This window comes from Rissa tridactyla, chromosome 1 (genome assembly GCF_028500815.1).
Source record: "Rissa tridactyla isolate bRisTri1 chromosome 1, bRisTri1.patW.cur.20221130, whole genome shotgun sequence".
Classification (NCBI taxonomy): Eukaryota; Metazoa; Chordata; class Aves; order Charadriiformes; family Laridae; genus Rissa; species Rissa tridactyla.
This window is the reverse complement of record NC_071466.1, coordinates 76339865-76353351: the sequence shown is the minus strand read 5'-3', so window position 1 is coordinate 76353351 and position 13487 is coordinate 76339865. Positions and strand designations below refer to the sequence as shown.

The window sequence follows — 13487 nt, the reverse complement described above, 5'->3', positions numbered from 1 at the left end:
AATTGCTTTGGTTTCAGTCAAAACCAGCAGTGTGGAGAGAATGAATGTGTGTGGTGCACATGCTATGTGCTGCCCTTTGATATTTTTGCTAGAAAAGGGAACAGGGAGTTTCTAGCCCTTTCCTAGTTCTTAAATACAGTCATTATATCTATTGCTGCCCTGCTGTTAGCATGAACTTTAAATTGATGAGCTCTCTGCATTCAACTGTACAGGTTATTGTGTGCAAATACAGGAACACGCAGTGAGGAGCTCTGTGAGAGCTGCTAGTTTAATTTGTGACTCTCAATAGGTAATGTCTTGCATGAAAGCTATGTGTAAACAAGGGAAGAAAAGTAACAATGAAAGGCTGGAAGAGAAATAAGTATGATGAAAAGCAGAGAAGTTGCTCGGTTGGTGAGGGGTTGGAGGTAGAGCTCCCGGGAAATGTGTTAATACCTGTGGCTTGCTTCTCATTAATTTGACCACAGCCTAGGTGTAAGTGTCCTTCTTTTAAAGTTAGCGTATTGGCAGATTAACTTGTATCCAGTACCTTTTGAAGCTCTTTTCCCAAGAATGCATGAACGTGATGATTTCAAACATTTGTAAAAGAGTGCTTAGAAACCCTGTAGGTTTGATTCAAAGGCAAGGCTATTCACACAGAAGTATTGAAACATGCTGCATGTTTAATTATTTGAGACTTAGGAATTTTTTATATCCTACAATGTATTGAGATTAAACAGTGAGTCTGCTATTAAAAGCTTTAGCAATTTAATAATTGCAGTTGCCAGTTTTCTGAAATTTAGTCTCGTTAGTGCTGGCCAGCTGCGCAGACATGTCCAGACTACGCAACAGTTGTGGAGAAGAAATGGGGAGATGAGCGAAGGGACGTCTGCAGATGGGCATTAGCAGTGAAATCTAAAGGTGTTTTTAACCCACCTGTTGTCAGTCAGGAAAGAAAGAGAACAAACTTTTGGAAAATGGCATGAGAATATGAACTGCAGGTGAGGTCAAAGCCCAGTGTCCTGGTGCTGGCAGCAGCCATGCAGAGGCCGAGTCTGAAAACAAGGGAGGATTTTTCTCCTAGGAAACAGGCCAGCCTCTAGCAAAGATCAGGCGTTTAGTAAAAAAAAATGGTGGGATGTTAGTGCATTTCTAGCCCTTTACAGTTAGGGTTTTTTTCCCTCATTGCTTTGTCCATACCTTTTTTAAAGCTATGTGATGTTTTTGGCATTCATGATGTGCTGTAGTGAGGAGCCTGCAGTGAAGCTGTGTGCTGCACAAAAAAGTATCTTTTTTAGTTTGGTCTCAAGCTGTTGACTGCCAGTTCTCCAACTGAAAGGGACCACGAGCAGCCGTTTCCCACTTGTTGCCTTTTCTGTGCAGCTTGGGAGTTTTTTAAGAGCCCTCAATTGTGTGTTTTCCCAAGCCAAAGGTCTTTCCGCACCAGGAATCTCTTTCATGCTTATGCCCACATCTGTACTTTTTTCATTCCTCCGTATCTTTATGGAGTTGGGAGGACTAGGGCTATCCAGAGGGTTCAAATGACAGGACAACTTCCAGATTTTTATTCTTTGTTCCTTTTTCACTCTCTGTAGTGTTCCTTTTTCTGCCTTTTTTTTTTTTTTTTTACCAATTCTAAGCTGGTCTTTTCCTTCCATGATAGCATGTTTTGTTTTCAGGGCTAACAGAGGAGCAAGTTGTGAGAAAACCTAGACGTTTATTTGAACTGAGGATTTTCTGTGCTTTCTTGACAGAAATAATACAAGCTTCCGGAGACAGTAGTCAGACTTGTAGCACCATTTCCTCTCAACACAGTATCCAAATCTGTTTTCTGTGCTAAAAATTCATGTGTATAGCACTCTTCCAAGTGCAGTATGGCATATTTCTTCTGAGGATACAGATTTGTCGCAGAATGAACAAAAAGACCAGCTTTTTATTTTTCTTTCTGCCTGCCTGCCTGCCTTCCCCTTCCTTTCGCGAGCTCTCTGTCTCTCTCATACTGCTTTTGAGACTAGTTTTCACAAGAGAACAGCTGTGTCTTCTTGTCTTGCGTATACTCTGTGATAGTCACTCTTCAGAAAAAATTTTCAGCCCTTAGAGACATTGCTGGAACAAATCTGAAAAGCAGCCTGGCAGTGAAAACTACCTAATTTCTGCTACAAAAAGCCAAATGGTGCAGTTTTATAGTCTGATGCAAAGTAGGGGTGACTGTAGTCAAGTGCTCCATCAAATTTGACAACAAGCACTTTATCTTTCCTCACCTTAAAAAAAAAAAAAAAAAAAAAAGTCTTTCTACCAAAAGGAAAGGTGATAGCAATGGAGTGGCAGATATCTGTTACTCTTTCGTGCTCTGTTTTGTCTACTGTTTCTTCACACTTCAATTTGTAGCCTCCTGTTCTCTCTATCTTGACATTCATGTTCAAGAAGGGTGAATTAGATCCTAGCATTCACTAAGAGAGGAGGTGTGGGGGCTGCTCTAGATCTGTTAGACAGGACAAGCTGATTTGAGAAGGCTGGAAGTTAAAAGTGTTCATACCAATTAGGCAGGGAAGTGGAGAGGGATGCTTTCTGTAGGAGCAGGAAGAATTTTATCAGTTCTGAGATGAAGCTCAGGAAGAATGAGATTGTCTGTCTCATCTGGTGCCTGCAGTAGCAACGCAGCGGACTCATTGACTAAAGTGATCTCTTTCAGATTTCTTCTTATTTTCTTAAATAGATTATGGTGATTAAAATCACATAATCATCTAGGTTAGTTTGTAAAGTGCTCACTATGAACAGCTTCCTGGTAGATATCACAGAAATACAGACATAAAATTATTTGATCCCTAAAATACTTGCTTTGGGGCTCATGTTGTCCTTTAGCAATCACTGTTGTAAAGCTTTGGTAAGCCATCAGGCTTTTCATCTGCTTAATCTACTTTGCTTACAACTTGCGTTGATTAAAATGGGTAAATTGCCGTGAGATCATCAACACTGATTAAAAATGAAAATAACTGATTATCTTGGAGTATGCCAAAAACCTGCATCCATCAGTATCTGAGGGAAGGTAAAAATTTGCCTAGATTTAGCATTGATATTCAAAGAGAGGTTTCTGTTTCTCAGAGGAGGAGCAGGAGGAAGCCAGCGAGCAGGATATCAAAAAGAAAACACACGCACACATTGAAAAAGTTTGAAGAATAGCAGATGATGCTGAACTGTAAAGGTTTCTATATAGCCCTCGGTTTTGATCTCTAATATTTATCTGAATTATATATTTGGATTAGTCACATACCTTCTAGAATGATGCACTCTGATTTGCCTGTTGTATGTAGCCATAGCCCTGCCAGAAGATACCAAGTGACTGTACCTCTTGCTCCTGCTTCCTTAACCTCTTTCTTCCTCTCTCGGAATCTTTTGCCCACATCCCTCAAGAAAGTATAAAATGGGTGCTTGCTTCAAGTCTTTAAGAAACCTTTAAAGTTATTTTGCTACTGTTCTAAAACATTAATGATGGAGAAACCCCCAAGAACGTAGAGGAGCACTGAGGAACACACAAGAGTTAGTTGTGTTTGTACAGAGCTAATGAAACTTAGGAGGCTGTGTCTTGGAAGTATTTCTCTGGTATTTGATTTCTGAGGCTGTGATTTCTTCTCAATCCAAATGCAGTCTGACTGGTTAGCTCCCAGACACTAATGACACTGTAGTTCAAATATCTTCGTAATACCTTTTTGAAAAGAGAAAGAATAATAGTTACAGCTTCCCAAGTCATGGGATGCACCCACATTTATATTCTGAAACACTCTTTTCGTTGTGAGGCTTTTAACTTAGTGATAACGAATCAGCTCTTGCCCAATACATCTGCACACTGAAACCCAGTCTTATCTCAAATGACACAGTATCTCTTTTGGTCTCTTTCATTTTAGAGATTTTTCTTAGGGCTTGAAAATTGGTGTCTGTTTAAAAAGGAATAGGATTTGGAGAGAAGGAAGATGGAATAGAGTAATCTCTGGGACTGTCATATGTCGCAGATTACTCTGAATTGCACCAAATGTTTACATCATCTCTGGTAAACTCATTAATTAAGTATCTGTGCGAGAACAGGTTCAAGTAATCTCAAGACGAAATTTTCAGTTGCTATGTAAGTGAGAGAGAAGGGGGGAAACTTGTCAGCTGAGGAAATGTAAATGTAAGGAGACATTATATACATAGTATCAAAAATAATACACATAAATGATCTTTTTTTTTCCTCAAAAGCTCTAAATGCAAGCACTGTCTGGATTTCAGCAAGTACAAGTACTTTTGGACAGACAGGGCTAAAATACATATAAATAAGTAGATGAAACTGTGGGTATACCTATTTTTGAGCAGGTTAAAAAAATATAGAAAGCCTTGTCCTGGAGTTAGAGATTCTCACAAGAATGATTTAGATTACTCAGAAATAAAACACAGTGGAAATAATGGTGCAGTTTATACGTGTCTGGGTGAAATAATTTTGTATTAGTGTGTCTGCTTTTGTTTCCAGCTAGGAAATGGATGTATTAAAAATAGGATTTCTATGTTCTTTCCAGGAAAAATTATTAATAAATCATTTATTTTGTGTGTTGATTAAACTCAAACATATTTTAAACAAAACCAAATCAAGATATAATTGTATCTTATGATATTATAATGTACTGCAAACTTCCTTCCCTGAAACCTTTTCTAGATGCATTTATTTTACTCAGCTATCGCTCAGAACAGCCTGATCTGATATAAAAATTGATGTACACTTCTTAAATAGCTGTTTTTCATCTTCTCTGTGTATATACAGCTTTGCACCATTTACCAAGAAATCCTTTTTATCAAGTCAAAAAATAAAGTAGCCATCCAACCTTGTAAACACACGCACGGATAATTTTGCTCGGCTTCATGAAGTTAAGCAGAATCAGAATTGTAGTAGGTGTTGACTGACTTCTTTCTGCACTGAAACTGTAGTGCCACAAAATGTGCGTTACGCAGTTAACAAGCAACATCAGGGGAGTAGGTCTGTGCTGCTTGTTCACGAGAGGACTCATGCCTGCAGAGTTTGGCCCAAGCACCGTTCTTCAGGCGCCGGTGCCCTCGTTTGTTAGTGGGCTGTTTGATCCTATCTTTTGCAGTATTCCATAGCTTTGTAGTTCTCTTGTCATCCTCCTAACAGTATACAAAAGGTAGAGCTAAACATGATTTGTATTGGTACATGTTCACGCTACAGTATGATCACTTTTGAAACATTAGTTTTGCTACAGGGATTATACCCTTCCTCCTGATTTTTTTTTTAAAGGTATTAACCTAAAGTATTTGTGAGTTTCTTTTGGGGGGAAAAAGCTTCAAAACATTAAATAGAAATGTCATGTTCTTCTCTGAAGGTGTAGTTCATTCTCAAGGACTTTATTTTGGAACACGGGGAACTTCCTTACTCTGTGAGAGGCTATTTCTAGTTTGTTAGTTGCTTCTCTTTTTTCTGGGCTGGGCTAGAGGAGAGGTGACAAATATTTTGGTACCCTGCACACCCCTGGAAGACCAGGGTCCCAGTAAGTGATGGAGAACTGCATTATGATTTGTGTCCTGGCTTTTGGGCAATGCAGGCTATGTGCTTCCCCAGTTTCAACTTGGGCTGAAAGGCTACTGGTCTGGCTTTGATTTTATATGTAGACAAAAGCAGTATTATACAGGGTAAGGTGTATTAGGTGCACACCTACTAACCTGAGTATAATTAATGTATTCTTTATTTTGTTTTTATAGATTTGTTCGCACCGTGCTACCATTTTCTCAGGAGTTTCAGAGAGATAAGCAGCCTAATGCACAGCCGCAGTATCTCTATGGATCAAAGGTTGGATCTAATTCCCTTTATATTTATGGTTTGCTAATGTTTAAAGGTATCTTTTTTAATTATAGAAATCACGGAATATGAAAGTTATTAAAATGGACTCAGATACATTTTGTGGTTATTTTAAATTCAACAGATGGGTTTTTTTCCTGACGTTGCTGTGAAGCTTACCATATTTTTCAGCCAAAGAGCAAGTGATTATTCTGATGGTTAGTCTTATCTGCCATAGCTAAAAATAAGTCCTTCTCTCAACCACCTTGCATTGCATAGTTGCTTATAGTGGCAGAGCAGACTCAAAGAAAAGATTAATTAGTCATCTGGTGAAGTGAGAACAAGAGCCCATCTTGAGTGCAGCTGCTCACTTGTTACAGGAATGAAGACTGTGATGGCAGGAGAAAAGGGAACAGCGAGGAAAAAACTGCTTCAGATGTTATCTGACTTAAAAGGAATATAGATTCTGACCATCCCAAACTATCAGATACCAAACCGCTCAAATTATTTATTTAAAAAAAAAAAAAAAGTAGCATTTCTTTGGTATCTTCAACCCAAGGACCTCAAAGTTCCTGTGATGAACTTGTCCTTCTGACCATCTTATCTCCTGTATTAGCATCATCTTTCTTCCTTTGTGGATTAGGAGCGCCTAGAAGGTATATGCAAGTTTTCAATAGAAGTGTACATGATATGCAGGCACATACTCTGTGCCTTATGGAAATGCCCAGTACTGAGGCTGGAAAGGAGCTTACGTAGGTGACAAGTTGAAAGAGTACGTGGCACAAGAGAATAGTTGTGGGCTTTCATGGAGCTATACAAGTGAGGAAAGTTAGCCTGTATTCACAGGACCAATGCTATGCTCATGTGTGCAGTATTGTATGTTTGAGGGATGATTTATTCTCCCTCATCACTGCAGATGTATTTTCTTACATTTCAGAATTATTACCTGAGTCTTAACAACAATTAAAGGCATAGCACGTTATATATATCTGCATTTTTAATATCCAGTCAGAAATATTAATCTACTTCCAAGAGCAGTAAAATTCATTTGAGAATATTTAACAAGATGTCACTCTTAATTTTCCATTGTTTTCTTGAGTATCCGTTAGGCAAAATGGAAGTATGGAAAAGATCAATAAAAATATAAGGATGAAATGAGAGGATCGTTGACTAAAAGAAAAAAGGTTTAAAATTATGTACTTAGCTATCCTCATAATTTATACAAGTGCGCTGTAAATGTCACTTTCATGTCTAGCTACTTTCATTATCTGGCTCCTACTTAAACATGAGCATAATTAGTGCTTATCTTACTGTTATTTTCTGCACGTCATACCCTAGTTATACAGTGCGATCTCTGTGAAGTGATTTGCCCAGCAAGCTAGTTTTTGAGAGCTGAAAAGATAGCTCAGAAGTTACAAATTTCAGTGCTAATGTATCTGCTGCATTTGTAAAACTTCCATGCTTTTAAAATGTAAAGGGGATGGAAAAGGATTCACATGTCTTTAATGTGGAATGTAACAGCTGATTGTCTGGTACTGTGAATAGTGTTTTATATAATTGTTCTCCAACAGGGAACAGTAAATTATAGGAAAGTGGGATTTTCTTGCATTAGAGTTATTGTGTTCCTTACTATTTTAGGAATTCACCAGATGCAGTGTAAAGAGCAAAAACCCCACTGAATTTAGTAGAGATTGCTAACTTAATTTATCTAAGTGATGATACAGTGGGGATTAACTGAGGAACCCTTTTTTTATCAGTCAGGTTACATTATTAAAATGAATTTAGTAGTCTTTACTCTGAGTGCTATACATTTTCAGAAGTATGTTTATTTTTCTATATAAGCAGGAGCAATCGAGGGGGTTCTTAGATTCATTTCTGGAACAAGTTTAATGACTAGATATGCCTATATTAGCAGATATTCCTGACTCAATTTTTACAAGAGTATGTTTTTATTCTTGAATCTAATGTATTTTGGAATTGAGGATATCTGAATGGAATTTTAGGAGGACATTTCTACTGTATCTAACAGATAGTAATTCTTACATGATAGAGCCTACACATTCTAGTGTGTGATATAATTGCATGATATTATTCTCTGTATTATGTAGCCAGACTTGTCACGGAGCACATCCTTCTTTGGCTCCTTTAACAGTTACATTGTTGAATTGCCTCCTGGATGGATAATAGTGGGCTATGGAGTAGATACGTATTTTTTACGTTGGTTAGGTTGGGGTTGGGGTGTGTGTGTGTTTGGATTTGTTTTTTGTTTGGGGTTTTTTTTTGTTTTCTTATTTTTTGTTGTTTTTTGGTTTTTGGTATTTTTTTAGCAATCTGTGCTGTTTATTTAGGTCAAAACAAGAGCATTGTGGTGTCTCGTGCATATGTACACTCTTATATGCATGTATTGAACTATTGAACTGTAACAGCTAAACACTTTCTGTGCAGAAGCTTTGCCCAAGCAGTGTGCTTGCTTAAGAGTAATTAAAGGAATTTTTTGTTTTGATCTCAAAGCATTCACATATTCTTAGATATTTCTAAATGGATCAAAGCATTTGGTCTATATTAATGTGCATTGTTGCTTGGCATAGACAGTTGTGTCCAGATTCTCTGTTGCATCTAAAGTTTTCTAAGCGGTATCTTCATCCAATTAGCAAAACAGAAACCCACGGATACCAGTTACTTCTCCTGGCTGACATGGGAGCAGAGCTGTTAGGTGGGAAGGAGCTGACCTGCGAAAGCTCATTAGTCTTTTAAGTGAGCTGGAGTATTTTAAAAGCTCATTGAGCGTGGTTGTTGAAATCTCTTTACTCAGGTGAAGTGTGTGTAGGATTAATGAAATGAATGTTAGCAGATTGAAATTTGGCAACATGGGATGGGTGCATAAAATACTTAATGCACATACAAGAAAGAGTCTTTTCTGGGGATTTGAAACTAACTTTGCACTTTAATGAAGTACTTGGTTTTATAGAGGTTGTGTAGACCAGAATTTAAGAGCTTCCTTGCTGGCTTATACAACATTTTCCAAAGATTTTAATGTTTGTATGTCTTCTGCATTTTGTAGATGCTAACTCATTTGTTTTGTGAAAACAGACCCCTTTGGAAAATACTTCTCAATGTGAATATAATGGTTTTTACCTCCTGCTGGTGCACAAATTAACATCAGTTTGCATTATATTGCATCTTGTTATTGGTTTAGTAATCACTTAGAATGCTTGCCTCTTACTAGAGCACGCTTAAAACTGGACAGTGAGCTACAAAGACATTGAATTGCCGGGGTAAACCTCAATGAATCTGTAATAAAACTTTCTGAGCAAGAGACAAAGAATTGCGCAGCACTGTGCTCACATGTGTGATGACATGAGTGCTTCACAACCAGTGACAACTGGCGACAACTTCAGGTGACATTCTTCATGCATTGCTCATTTGCAGTGGGTGCAAGATGGTCCGTTCCTCGTGAGGTGATATGTTTATCTAAGTAGTGCACAGTAAACTTCTTGGGTGGGATGGTTTTATTTTAGATGAGGTAGATCCCATTCCTGGGAGCACTTCCATGGTAGCTCCTTGCCTTCCCAATCTGATACATAGATGTGTCTTTTTGTATACATGTGTTTGTGTATAAATAACAAAATGCAGTAGGTGAATTGCCTCAAAACTGCTTTAAGACTGAACTGCTCCCTGTTCTCAGTATGGTATATACATGTGTGTATAATATATAAATGCCTGTAAATGTATGTATTGGACTGCCTTAAAACCCACGTAAAGAAACAGAGATGCAGAGAAGTAAACAGATTTTCAAGAGTCCAAGATGCTGGCAGAGATGAGAATATACGTCTCTTGGCTCCATCCCCTTAACATTAAAATAATCTTTTCTCTTTCTGATTAAATCCTAGTCAGAAAATTGTTATCGTTAATTTGATTACAAAATCATTTTAGAGCATTTCTTTGTGTCCCTGCTACCCGGCCACCCCTTTTTGGCAGTAATCCTGTAGTGTTGGCTTCATGCTCTGAAGCGAGTTTTTCAGTGTCTATTTCATGAAACACCTTCATTTGAAACAGCAGTAAACTGTTGTCATCTTCACAGTTTGTTTAAGACTGGTGTGTAAGACAAAGAAAAATGTGTGTCATCTAGAGGAAATGCTATCTATGTAGGGACTGGAGGACACGCTATTGCTAACTTAACACTATAAACACGCCTTTTGAAGTGTCTTCTAAAAGTAATACTCGCCCCCATTCAGCACGCGTTTCTGTGGGTCGTACCTATCCTAGTAGAAAAAAGTAAAGACGACGCATCAAACTTATGCCAGTTCCTGTCTTCCTAGCAATATGAGAGTTGACGTCTTTCACAAGTTGTGGGAAATGTTGTCAAAATACAGTAGCTGAAAAGACCCACTGCCTGCTGGGAAATATTTGGTGGGTGCTCTCTTGCCAAAACTGTACACTCCCTCGGCTTCCCAGGTGCGGTGGGAAGGGATGGCAGCTGCCCAGCCAGCAGTTCTCCAGCCTTTACTGATAAAACCGAGCTGTGTCAGCCGGGGCTGACTTTACGCATACATTCCTATTGATAGCAGTTTAAAATGCCTGCTGTCACAGTGTATCTTAGTTTTTCAGACATACCATACTATACAGCAATACTAACATTTATTACGTTTTTATGGAACAGAAATGCACTTAAGAGATTTAAAACAGGGTGACTTATACATGGAAGCCAGGTGAGACACATTGTATTGTGAGGGTGAACAAATTTCTGTTCCAAGGGCCTTTCTTGGCACTTTGCCATGAAGCTCAAGGCAGAGTGAGATGATCGGCAGGTTTGGTTGTTACAAAAATAAAATGTGTTTTGGCATGTTTTTAGTTCCTTGCCCCCTTCATTACACAAAACGTACTCTGTGGTTGGATAGAAATTTGCAGCTGGTGAATGAGTTTTATCATTAAAACTGAAAGGGAAAGGGAGAACAAAGAGCCAGGAGTTACTTCTCTGAACTCCTGTTTCCTCTACAGGGAGTCACTTGCCCGTGGAGCAGAAGGTGGCTTGTGGTGGGTATGGAAGAGTGCAAAATACGATAACTCAGGATATTTCCTTAGTTTCATTATAAGTGTCTTTAGAGAGTTGCTATCTTGCATATGTTTTTAGACCAAGGGGAAATTTCAAAGATGGGCGAAAGGGTACCAGTAATATCCTGGTGAGTTTAGCTTACACGCTGAGACTCATTCAGATGGGAGCTTTGGAGAGTACCATGGTCGGTGAAGCATGTAGTCTGAGTGTAGTAGCTTGTAGTGTGTAGTTCGAGAAGCAGTCGGGATTGTGGGGGTGAAACTCACACTGGCAAACCACTGCACTTGGAGTGTACATTCCAGTTGCCTGTAGGTTAGCACTCTGGGGTGCCATCTGAAAACTTCTGCTCAGTTTCAATTTATGCTAGTAAAAAAAAAAAAGTCCCTTGGTCACTTTTGATGCGTTTTTATATTTGTTTGCTGTTTTAGGCTAAAGAAAAGTAACCAAAAATTCCCCTCAAAATGTAACCGGATTATTTGCTACATGCTTCATTTTTAAATAATAGAGTGGTCAAAGTTCTCACTTCTTGGGAATCTGAACCTTTGCCTCTGAGTACCTCTGGCTGCGTGCGGGCTGTTGGAGAGGGATGTGACACCGGAGGTACAGCTGGGAATGTTGCGGTGAGCAGTCAGAGCTCCCCGTTGTGAGCGCTGACAGTGCATGCAACATGGTTGAAGCAGTTGGGATGTCATATGTAGTAAAAATCTCCTCTCTAATTTATGGCAGAGCACTGTCTTGTCGTTGACACGCGTTCACGGCTTTTGGAAGTCGGCATGACGGGCTCCTTGCATGCTGAGGGATTCTCTATGATTGTGGCCAGCTGGATGCCACCTGGATGCTTTTCCTCAGTGTCCTGCATCGGTTGGCTCTGCCGGCCGAGCTCCTCTGAGTCCTGCGCTGTGTTTTTGGTCCACGCCTTCCCGTGGTCTTGTTTGGAGGTTCCGTTTTGCCCTCGCAAACGCTCGCGTCTCCGGCGGCACAGGATGTGCAGGCAGCCGTAGAGGAGGATTGCTGCGATGATGAGGAGCAGGACGCTGCTGGTGAGCCAGATGCCCAGCGCGAGCTCTTTCTTGGTGTTGCTTGCAGATGCCGGGTCTCGTTCCAGTGTGTTGAAAACTCTGCACTGGTCACTGGAGGGGTTGGCGGACTGACAGGTCACGCACACGATGTACGTTGTCAGCGGAGTCAGGTTTTCAACAACAAAGGAGGAGCGAGTGGTGGGCACCCTCTCTTCCTTCTGAAAGCTCTTTCTTGAGTAACTGGATAGCATGCTGTTCCAGTTAGGGTGGTACATGACGCTATAAAAGGTGTCGGCACAACTGGCCATTTTTGGCCAAATTACCATTGCCGTGCTTCCAGTGATGTTTTGGACGGTTATTCCCATTGGGATGTTGCTTAAGTAGTTGTTTTTCCTCTCTTGATGCTGATCTCGCTGTGGAAAGGGGAGGTGTTCGTTTCCCAGGGAGGTACCTGAGAAGCTGCAGCACTGGAGATGTTGTGTGGATTTTAATCGTAATGCTCTGTAATTTAGGAAAGGACTTTATTAGGAAACTACGCTCTTATTGTTGGTACTGCTGTGTCAAAGGGAGAGCTGGGGTAGTTCATGAAATTTGGAATATTTTAAACTGTGTACTTTTTTCCCAAGTGAAAGACTAGAGCTATGCTTACAGGAACTCAACTGGAGCTGCCGCCTGTCCAGGTGATCGGTTGTATGTTGTCTCCATGAGGTAGTGTATTTGCAGAATTTGCAATTGGGGAACCATTTCCATTCATGGGTTTTTTTTCAGGTGACTGTGCTTGCAGCAGGTAGCAAGGGGATGCTGGCCCTCAGCATCCCATTCAAAATTTGACTCTATGTCAACTTTGGTATACAAGCTGCCTGCACATTTGGGACAGTCCCTAGAATAAGGAATTTGTGGTTAGGTAACATTAAGGAAACAAAGCCTCTTCAAGAGTCTAAAGAGGAGAGGTCAATATGCTTTGTACTTCTGATATATATACCCCTCCTGCAGGGAAAAACAAACGATCAGAAGTTTAAACAGATGCGTTTATAAATGCCTCACTCCTTTGGAGCAATGCTGGAGTATTCTTTTCAATAGAACAAACATTTCTAATAGGAAAAAAACCTTAATGTTTAACATAACTTTATGTTATGAGTCAAACTGTCATGAAAAAATATCATTGAAATCTAAATAGAATTGAACTGCTGTCTGCTTTGGCATTAAACTAAAGACTGACAGATTGACCATCCAACTAATTAACTCTTTACCTGTCACACAAAATACTTGTCTACCAATATTTTGAGATTCTAAGTTTATGTTACCACATCCATTTTCTGTGATTTTCTAAATGCTTCAGTTAAAGCATATCTTCCTTTCAGGACAAAAAGTTGGCTTCTGTCTTGGTAAACTTTTAATTAAAATTGTTATTTTATGACAAAACAAACCTTAATAACAGACAGTGTATGTTTTTGTTCATTTGGCAGGGGTTTTTGCTTTTACTGTTATGAGGGTAACTTTTTCAAAAGAACCTACCTCAGCAATTTAATCTGATTCTCTTTTAGTTTAGTAGTCAGTTTCTAGTGGCACTCATGAAAGTTTTTTCCACTGTGAAAGTTTCTTACTTTTTAAATGAACA

At 39.4% G+C, this 13487-nt stretch overlaps 2 protein-coding genes across 4 annotated transcripts in view; one reads left to right on the top strand and one right to left on the bottom strand.

Moving 5' to 3' along the window:
• The window catches only part of CYFIP1 (cytoplasmic FMR1 interacting protein 1), an 87388-nt gene that overhangs the window by 44348 nt on the left and 29553 nt on the right, over window positions 1–13487 (top strand). For all 3 annotated transcript variants that reach the window (XM_054190453.1, XM_054190443.1, XM_054190462.1), the window contains one exon: window positions 5722–5809. In XM_054190453.1, the coding sequence (XP_054046428.1) occupies window positions 5722–5809 (88 nt within the window). The remainder of the gene's footprint in view (window positions 1–5721; window positions 5810–13487) is intronic.
• On the bottom strand, window positions 11563–12234 carry LOC128905069 (fibronectin type III domain-containing protein 9-like). Its single transcript, XM_054190521.1, has one exon. It carries the CDS (start codon window positions 12232–12234, stop codon window positions 11563–11565), a length of 672 nt encoding a protein of 223 aa, XP_054046496.1.

Bases quoted from the DNA above. Each gene is read 5' to 3' on its own strand.
- LOC128905069 (XM_054190521.1), bottom strand. From the start codon at position 12,234: ATGGGAATAACCGTCCAAAACATCACTGGAAGCACGGCAATGGTAATT.